General features: G+C 32.3%; 1 protein-coding gene across 4 annotated transcripts in view; it reads right to left on the reverse strand.

Annotated features, from left to right (window-relative positions):
- The window catches only part of LOC117179535, a 220,077-nt gene that overhangs the window by 27,197 nt on the left and 182,018 nt on the right, over positions 1-10,862 (reverse strand). For 2 of the 4 annotated variants that reach the window (XM_033371432.1, XM_033371433.1), the window contains exon 1: positions 10,478-10,520. The exons of the other annotated variants lie outside the window; for them this stretch is intronic. In XM_033371432.1, coding sequence (XP_033227323.1) covers positions 10,478-10,500 — 23 coding nt within the window. In that variant the 5' untranslated portion in view covers positions 10,501-10,520. Of the gene's footprint in view, positions 1-10,477; positions 10,521-10,862 lie in introns of those variants that run through there. 4 annotated transcript variants of the gene reach the window in all.

Raw genomic sequence — 10,862 nt, forward strand, 5'->3', positions numbered from 1 at the left:
CCTCAGTGACACAGACTTTTTCAATTGAGTTTTCCAACGCATCGTGTTCAACATCGCAGTTGTGGTGTCCTATAGCTTCATCTCCGAATTGTCTCCTAAAACTTAAATTGGCCTATATATAATATATAACAATATATGCATACGTGCACTAACTTTTTAATATTAAATTATGAACAATTATTTTCTGAAACAGAAAATGTCGATTTAGATGAAAAAACGTTGTTTTCAAGAATCGAACTCGTTATTTATTCTAGATAGTATGTATAGTAATTTATAATTTTTATCCATTTTTGAGAAAACAGACTTTAGGACAGACTTTAGTTTCGTTTTTTCGAAAGCAGACATATTATAATTGTCGGTGATAAGTTATGAAACGCATACACTATTTTTAAAGTATTATATTATGAGGTTTTATGCAGAAGATTTAAAAAATTTCAATTATTAGTGTGTCTTTTTTCTTTTTCTTTTCGTGATTTTTTTATTCCCGTGTCTTTTGCACCTAATGCTGAAATTTGTTAATCATTGAGCAACTCGTGTACTGAATATCAAATTCTTCAATTGATTTTTCTCCGTGAACAAGACAATGGTTTTTTTTCAAGATAACTTTTTCTCTCAGTATCCCTTATCGTCATATCCATGCCTCAGCGGCCGACTGAAAGTGAGATTGCTATAAAAGTTGAAGAAAAGAGATTAGAAATATTAATGTGGATTTGAATTGTATACTAAAGATTTGAAAAAGAACACGAGTTTAGGATGAAATTTAGTATTTCAATGAGCTCAAGCCACTCTAGGACTTATGGCCTTATGGCCCTTGTCATCTTCGAACTTGCAGAATTTGCTTATAGCCAACCTTTTCCAACTCAAAAACTCACTAAGTATTGCGGTCAAGATCTTAAAACAGCTGTTACTTTGACGTGCGGGGTGAATAACTATTTTCTAGATCCGTATTCTACTGACGCTCAAAATTGCTGCACCCTAGGTTGCTCAACTTTGGGACTTTCAGTATTCTGCAAGTGAGTATTGTCCTTTTAGCCCTTCTTTTAAACAGTCTATAAACACACCCCAAAAAACTTGAAAAATTTTCTTACAGGCCAGAACGACCACGTTATATTCTTTGCGATTTGGAGTATTATAACGCTCTTAATTCGTTGTGCATTGATGGCTATGATGAAACAAAGGATCCTAACCTCCCTTCAAATTGCTGCACGCGAGGTTGCTCCCTATTTGAACTTAGAAGCGTCTGCAAGTAAGTATCTGTCTATTTAACTGTTTTTCTGAAACTGATTATTAGTAAACCCCCAAAACTTACACTTGCTTCCAGAAAACGACCTTATCCAACCCCACCACGTTTTTATTTGTGCAATGGAAATTTTTATACCGCTCTTGATTCGCTGTGCCCAAATACCTATGATCTATCGAAAGACTTGAATCTCTCTTCCCTGTGTTGCTTGAAAGGTTGCACATTATCAGAACTTGAAGGCGTCTGCATCGTAAGTACCTTTCTATTTAGCCCTTCTTATAAAACTGTATTTAAGTACAGCCTAAAATTATTTTCTACATTTTTGGATAGAATATAACAATTTTTGTTCTTCCAAAAATAAAGTCGGCACAAAATGTCTCAACGCCTGGCTCTCAAAGTTTACTACTCAGTGAGAAAAAATTCGCAGAATTTCGAGTCAAAGACAAAAAAAGGGGCATTGAAAATTAAGGATCACTTCTCTTGTGCCTTTTCGCATTTTCTGTTGCATGAAAGACAAAACAATTTTGACGAAAATTAAGCAGATATCATCTTATAAGTATAATGTTGAAGAATGTTTTTGTCTTTGACTCAAAATTCTGCGATTTTTTCCCTCGAGGAATAAACATTCCATGCCACGCATCAACACTTGTTTCCAGTTATTAAACACACATAGAGTCTTAAAAAATCGTTTAATGGAAATAGAAACTTAATAATACTTATGCCGCGATAATGGCAGTTTTTTTAATAAATGGTATTTCCTTTTTTTAACGTTGATCGACCACTTTTTTAAGTCTAATTTTCGAATGCAGGCACTGATTTTATACATGCTGAATCAAAATTAGTGAATCATTCTACTTTCGCTGAGTTAGTCGCACCTTATGCTGCAAAGATTTTGTAACATGTAGAATTTTATGAGTTTTCCTATCAAAAAATTTCATTTAAAAGAAATTCACAAATTATTTGTTTTTGACAAAGTGACATGATTGGTTTGTCATCATACATTTTTCAATATACACACTAACTTTTAAATGTTTGCGATAAATTTATAAAGAAAAATTTTTTTAACTGCAATAGATACCATAATCAACTCTCTGCTAAGGATTACACTCGTTCGACATGGTAATCCTCTGAAAATGAGATGGATATCCAGTGAAGACAGATGATGAACTTTTTACTGAAAAAAGAAGTGCAAATTTAACACTACTTTCAGCGTAGAATTTTCCTACAGCAAAAACTAACCTTGGTAGTATCAAAGCTACCCTGCAACAAGTTACCGTTTCCTCGGACTGGGCGTATGAAACGTCACCCAATCTTGAAACTACGCCAACCAAATTTATTCCAGAGTTTTCACTGTGTTCATTAAAGTAGTTCTTCGAAGTACTATAGTATAAATTACACTACAAAGGTATACGTTACGTATTAAACTGTATTAAAAATAAAATTTTTTTAAATATATAAATGTATCACGTGTAAATATTTTTAGATCCAAAACAATAAATCAGTATTGCGTTAATTTTTAAGTCAATTTAACTTTTGAATACTTCCTCATAAAGAAAGCTTTGCAATGGTAACAATATCAAAAAATTTAATTCATTTACTGAAAAGTGTGGATGTATGTATGAACGTCACATTTTTTTGTTAACACAACTTGAATACGATTGTAGATAAATTGATGAAACTTTGAGACCTTATTTTCACCAATAATATTTTGAAACTAACAGAAAGATTTCTGAAAATATTAATTGCATTTTTTAAAACTTTATAATTATTAAAAAACAGGGTTTATATAGCAAAGCTTTTTTCATTATCATAATTCAAAGCAGATGCAAGAATATAAAAGATCTCTTAGTTCGAGATGAATAGCTTAACCTACAATATTAATACCTTTTATCGAAGAGGAAGGAAGCTATGGTAATGCATATTATTTGGAAAAACGGTTTTTTATAGTTAAACTTTTTTCATTACAAAACTGAAAATTGATGCGAGAGCGGAAATGATTCCTTGATTCAAGGCAAATCGGTTGACCTACAATAATAATAAACTTTATTGAAGAGTAAGGAAGTCATACTCATGTATAATATTTGAAAAATCTATTTTAAGCACAGAAACTTTTTTTATCGACATAATTCAAAGTTGATGCATGAATATAAAAGACTTTTAGATCATAAATTTTTAAATAATTCTGAAAATTCTCATAAAAAATCTTAAAGCTGGGAAAGAGATACGGTGCGACGGAACTTCTTCTTTCCCTTTCCAGCTGTAAGAAGTACCACTTTATATATAAAATTTAATTTGTCGGATTTGTCATTGCACTTAAAAAAATTTGTATTGTTTTGCATTTTTCGTACATTTATATTTTGAAATCGATCAAAATGAATACTTTAGTTTGCCTATTATCAATAAATCACGAATGCTTCCTCTTTGAGGAATTACATAGATTCCCTAACAGGAAGCAAAGTGCTTGTGCAATGAGCACCATATAATTACAAGTACAAAGTGGAAGCACTAAATAGAAATCACAACTAGTTTTAAATTTGATAAAAACTTGCGTGTTTTTCTGTAATCTCAACTTCTCTTTGACTGTTAAATGAGGATCAAATAATAGATATTCACAAAGAGGAAAGAGATTGTTCATTGATTTCATTCTAAGAGAAACTCATTAAAATAAATAATGAATTTTTTAAACAGTTTATGCAAACTTCTAATTATCAGTATAAAAGTAATCTTTTTTGGGACCGTATAAAACAGACTTATGGAAGTAATATTTAAAGAAGAATGTATTCGTTTGTATTACATAACAAATTGTGAAGAGAAATTTTCAGCTTCGACTCGATTCACCTAATATTGAATATTTCGAATGAAATTTACCTTTATTAGTTAAAAATTTAATTTTTTGTTCAAAATTCATGTGTTTTGTTAATAACTCCTTCATCTGTTTAGGTGTCTTTAGCTGATAGAAAATCCTGGGAAATATCCTAGAATTTCTTTTTTATGCGGGGATTGAAACTTTTCTTTTTCAATTATTAACCGCCACAATTTTATAAATTCATGTTTTAGATTTTGGGCAGAGACTTTTTTTAAATTTTTGATCTCAAATAAACTTTGCGAACTTCAGTTTCATGAAAATAAGGACAGAAAGTTATTACATTAAAATATAATACAAAAAAAAGGTAACATACGAAAATAGATCTCTGGTTTGTACAGTGTTAAGTAGATTTTCGTTTATCTCAAAAAGATTATTTTTGCCGCAATGAATATTCGTTTGCAAATAATTTTGTTTGTATTTATTACTAAATTGGCGTTTTCAAAGAGTTCCAGATTGAAATTAGATTATAGATTAAAATATAATCATGGTATTAAATTTTATGGACAAATAAATTGGTTACAATTCGTCGACCGGCGGACTCCCCAAGCGCACTGCAAAGAGTCCAATTCAGAATAGTAATAAGTCCTATACTCGCAAACAATATTACGATGACAACAGTAAACCTTGCGGTCACATGTGGAAAATCCGATCGGGCCCAAATCGGAACTTGGGAATAAGTTGGGCAATTTCTGCACAGGTAGACACGTGGATTGAAATATTAGCGAACTCTCGAGACCATTCTTAATTATTCAATAACGACTTAAGATCTTAAGATCGACTATCTGATTTTCTGAAAATAAGATTTTCGTTAAGACAAAAACATAAGTTTGAAAATATTTAAAGTGTCAATTTTTTTCTTTTGTTAACGAAAAACCTCCCGTTATAAGAAAGCTAATTTATTTGAAACCTGCGAGGGAGATACGTGCTCATAAAATGAGCACAAGTAAATGCACTCATCACGAATACATCCATAGTACTTCACAGCTGTATTTTCAATAAAATCAATAATTTTTCAAACAATAATTGAATTTTTAGCCAAACAGCTAATGTTTAAGCCTAAAAAGACAAACATTTAACAAGATACATGAATTTTGAAAGATGAATTTTTAGATTAAATTAATTCATTTCTAACCATAGAGAAACGAATTTTCAACAAAATAGGTAAATCCATTATCAAAAAAGCTATCTAAAAAACCATTTCTTGATTTTTTTCAGTTATATAAAAATTCTTCGATAATTAGAGGTTTTCCAAGTGCAGGGACTTCCTGATTAATTACTTTTCTGTAACCATCATTTCGCTTAGTGTTTCAAGGAGTTTTTGAGAGCGAAGAAATTCCCACAAGCATGCAAATATGCTCCAGAATATGCTCGACCTTTATGCGATTTGAGAAGTTAATGATCATGTTGTGCATGCTTAAATAATACAACGCGTGCTTAGTGTTTTTGCAAGAATGCCTGATTAATCTGCTTAATGCTGCCAACTATATATGTTTTTTACACAGACACTTGAACTGTTTCGTGTTTCTCACATGTTTATTTATACAAGAAACAAAGTTAAAACTAATAGTATATGGACCCAGAACGTGCATCGTGCAACATCTTTGTCAAGTGAAGTACGAAAAACGTGATAACTCGGCATAGCATCACGAATCTTAATCCAGATGCAAAACTAGAAAAAGAGAACCAAGATACATGTAGACTTCAGATGGAAGCCGTCCTAAATAAAAACGATCATCAAGATTATGTGAGCGGGACGAATTTCAGACCTGAAGAAACAGGCGCAAATGCAGCTATACAATAGCGGCCTGAGCTCGAAGGGATCAGAAAACGCAAGCTAACATCGTTCTAATCGTGAATCCTTCCCAGCTGTCATATAAAGAACTGCGGTTCATCTAATCATGTATCGCAAAAAATAGAATAAGTATACCAATCAAACACTATTAAAACATTTTCACATGATTGAAGCCGAAACCGCAGAGAGGACCACACTAATGAATGAACAGCCAGCGAATCCTTCAGTTAGTGAAGCTTTAGCCTGGTTATGGCAAAAGGCTATGAAAGCTGAATTTGATGACCTCACCAAGAGCAGAAACATTGGCTGCAGATGAGTTCTACGAAAAAAATATGATGCAGACGGAATCACTGAAGGTGACGAGGCTCGCTTAGTGTCTAAAGATTTTAGTTAACAACCTGTCATTAGTTCTGAAAAACTTTTGTTCCTGTTGCAAGACAGATCTTCATTCGAATAGTGATGGCTCTTTCAGTCGACATGGATACCATATTTTACGAAGGGTGTAGTGATAGCGTACATAAACAGAGACATAGAAGAAGAAATCTTCATGGAACAAGCCGATGGTTTTGTGAAAGACGAAAACTAATATCTCTTTTAATCTTGCAAGTAATCAACCTGCAGTCTGATGTAGTCAGGAAGGCAGTGGTTCCAAAAGCTGCATCAACGACTACAAATTTTGGGCCTAAACCGCTGATCACCAATCCCTACGTTTACTACTGCCTCGAAACAGATTTTCAACAAGATCCAATCTCGAAATAAGACTTCATGAGACAGGAAAAATACATCGACGACGTTCTAAACAAGTTTTGAATGAAAAATAGAAAGCCTGTGGTAACACCGATGGGTGGATCCTTCTATAGAAAAAGAATCTGCAGAAATGAAAATAATTACTTAGCAATGTTTAATTGGATCCTTGATGGATCTAGCAGTATCCACAAGACCTGACATTGCATATAAAGTAAGTGCATTGAATCAGTACAATCCTAATCCTAGAAAATCTCATTGTTCTGCTGTGAAGCACGTTCTCACGTGTTTACTCGGAACACACAATCACGAATTAATGTACCGCAAATCTGGAGAAGCTTTAGTTGGCTATATTGATGGTGATTGGGGTTCCAACGCCACCCATCGAAAATCATACACCTGATTCGCTTTCAAGGCCGCTAGTACTGCTGTTACCTGGGAAGCCAGAAAACAAAGAACGGTCGCTTTATCAAGCACAGGGACAGAATAAATTGCCTTATCGGAATCAACCAAGGAAAACAGTCATTCTAAGAAGTTTCCTGAACAAACTCAGATGTTGAAATCCCAATAGAATGTAAACACTCATTTATTGTGATAATCAGGATGCACAGAAATTAATGCGTAACCCGGTACATCATACACGCACCAAGCATGTTGACATACGATACCACAACGTAAGCGAGGCCCTTGAACGAGGTGAGCTGAACGTCGAATACATTTCGATGTATGAGAAGATAGTAATTTGCAAGTTTGTGATTTTCAGCGGTGAATATGAGTCAGTCTAAGTAAACCCACGTTGACAGGGGGTTTTGTGCATATTTGAATAATAAAACAAGCGTATTTAATGTTTATTCAAGAATTCCTAATTATTCTAATAAGTACTGCCAACTGTACATGGTTTTTTGTACAGATACTTGAACTATTTGATGTTTGAGTCAGTATATGCTCTTGAATATCGCACAGTAAGTCTCGCGTTTACTGCTCTCTGTATTTATCAAGTTCATTGTTTCTGACATATTTGTTTATGCAGTAAACATATTTCAAACTAACGGAGCATTTAATAGCATTCTGAAATAGAATTTAAAAAATCGTATCCTCTCTTTTTATTATCTTTAAAAACAAAAATTTCTTCTTGTTTACATCTAGAAAATAATAATTATATCGTTTAAATTTCCCGGGAATATGTATCGCCTCAAATCAGAAAGGGGGCTAGATTCAAACTCTGAAAGAAGCCAAAGTAATAGTAAACATATTATTCACATATGAATACTTTAGTGTTACTAAAAAATATCTGTATCAATTATAATCTACATTGATTTAAGCTATTTAGAACCATGCGTTAGTTTCTTTAACTTAAAGTAAACCCCAGGAATAAATTTTATCTTCAAATTGGATAAAAACGCTGCAGCACGTTTATCTGACGAAAGATAAAATTTATGTGGCGAAAATATTTATTTTACACATATGTGATATGTCAAACGGCTGCATCTAGGTTCATCGAAAAAATTTCCTTCATAAGTTTTGAAATCCTCGTTGTATTCATATTATAAATCGTCTCACTTTATTTAAATGATTTGAACCAAAAAATAATTCAGCTACACTTAAAGAATACATAGACTGCACTTTGGTTAGTTTATAATTTATAGTGTTTGTTTACAATTTTTTAAGTCTTTATCAGGGTCAACAGAAACTAAAGGTTTATTCCACAAAAGTACAGGACTGAACTTGGCTGAGTGTTCACTATAAAGTATAAACTAACCAAAGTGCAGCCTATGTATTCTGTAAGTGTAGGTGAATGATTTTTTGTTAAAATCATTTAAATAAAGTAATACAATTAAACAAATGAATACCGGGAGGATTTTCAAATTTATGGAAAATTTTTTTTGGTGAAACTAGACGCAGGCGTTTGACATATTACATATGTCAAATAAATATTTTCGTCAGATAAATTTTACCTTTCGTAAGAGAAATTTTATCTTTCGTCAGATTAACGTGCTGAAGCGTTTTTATCCAATTTAAAAATAAATTTATTCGTGGGTTTTACTGTGCCAAGGCAGTAAAAACTTTAGGATAGACAGGGTTATTGTTTTTACCGAAAAAATTTGAAAAAATTGACAGCAGATGACGTTTTGTAACCCAAGACAGAGGGTAACATTTACACTATCAAGGTTAACTTTGGATGCACGTAAATGGTACCCTAAACTTAGTGTTAGATTCACATTTTTAAAAATTGTTTTTCAGTGAAAAGTCCACCACCTGTGTTCAGAGGATAATAATGTAATTTCCTGTGGCTTGCCTTGCTAAACCAGTGCAATCCTTAGAAGAGAATTGCTTCAAAAACATAAAGAGTAAACTAAATCAATAAAAGTAAAATAATTTTTTATTCTACTACCCCTTTCGAGATATGACCTTTTTTGCCATTTTTGCAAGTTTTACTGGGAAAAGCCTAGTGAAAGTGTTCCTTACTGCCTTTCTTTTTTTACATTTTCTCAGAATGACTTATTTCAGTCGCAAGATTAAAATACGCCCTTTAAGCCCTTTTTCAAGTAAGGCCCTTTTCCTGAAATTTTTGTAAGTTTTACTGGGAAACGCTTAATCGAAGTGTTCCAAACTGTTTTTTTTATATTTTCTCAGAATAACTTATTTCAATCACAAAACTAAATACGCCCTTTGAGCCCTTTTCCAGATAAGGTCCTTTATCCAAAAAAATCCGAATTATACTGCAAAAGTAGCATTTTGCAGTACAAAATATAAACAACGATTACTGCAGATTGTTTGCGAATATAACGGATTATATCAATAAAGCGTCGAAGAGTTTTCATTTGTGAATAAACATTATTTAATTATTAATAAAAATAGATTTTTCTTATGTTGTTTGAATCTCAAGCTTAAAATACATAAACATAAAACGTGTTTTTAAAAAATTCAATGTGAAATACTTTTATTATATTTTTGTATTGAAATTAGCAAAAATCACCAAAAAGGGCACCACGAAAGATTTAAATTTTGGGCTTAAAATGATACAATAATATAAATTTGAAGAAAACACATTGAATTTGAAACAATTTTGTAAAATTTTTGCAGTAAACTTGCATAAGTAACCAAAAAATTCTATATTTGAAAAGCACCCGATGAGTGGCTCATCTTTTCAGCTTAGAATTAAAAACTTGTAGAAAGTATTTGAAAAAAAATCAAATTTGAAAGACTCTTGTTAGCCTTCGGCAATATAATGCGAAAACTTTTGTATATACATAGCCTTATCCGTAAAAGGGCTTACGGGCGTATTGTGATTTGAGACTAAGAAAAGTTATTCTGAGAAAATGTGAAAAAGAATGGCAGTTTAAAACATTTTCATTAGGATTTTCCTAGTAAAACTAGGAAGTCAGTGCAACATATTCAATAGGAAAATCTAAAATGCCCAAAAAAATCCAAAACACACACCGTATACCATTTATTCAAAAAACAGTCATTATCACGATACAAATCTGTTTAAGTTTTTATTCCATTATACCTTTTAAAAAAAGGATTATCTGTGTCTATTTTTGAAAGAACAACAAATTTTAAGGTCTTTTGTCAAAAACTGTAAAAAATAATTTTAGCGTCTACCCATAGAAAGATTTAGAAGAAGGGTTAAATTGGGAAGTACTTACTTTCTGACGGTTCCAAAAGCCAATAATGTGCAACCTTCCCTAAAGGAATTTTAAGCGAAGGTAGGATCCTTTGTTACAGAACAGCCATTCAGAAAATTCAGAACGGTACAAAGATCTTTACTGCATAAACAGAACGTGGCGTGTGTTTATAAGACGTAATAACATAATTTAAAAAATGTTATTACCAAGTCGGAATAGTAGATTTCATCCTTAATTGGCATTCTTCTCCAAATTACCAGTATATATTTCAAATCTACACTAATATTTCCACGCGCTTCGCATCGCCTTTTAAAGCAGCCTCGCTGTCTGATTGATGGCCGGTGAGGTGGGATAAATTGATAGAAGGGACACGCACAAAAAACTTGTTTTGAAATACAACCATTGTCTTCTTGAAAAGGAAAATCGTTGGAATAACTGGAAGATTAGATGAAGTTTTACGCACTCGAATAATGTTTGCTGGGTATAAAAAGATTCTTTTTGAAAAAAATTAACATCCGCTTAACTTTAAATTTAAGGCATCCTTTTGATACAAGAGAAAATAACTCTTAAGCGGACACAGGGACATTTAAA

The sequence above is a fragment of the Belonocnema kinseyi genome, chromosome 9 (assembly GCF_010883055.1).
Source record: "Belonocnema kinseyi isolate 2016_QV_RU_SX_M_011 chromosome 9, B_treatae_v1, whole genome shotgun sequence".
Lineage (NCBI taxonomy): Eukaryota > Metazoa > Arthropoda > Insecta > Hymenoptera > Cynipidae > Belonocnema > Belonocnema kinseyi.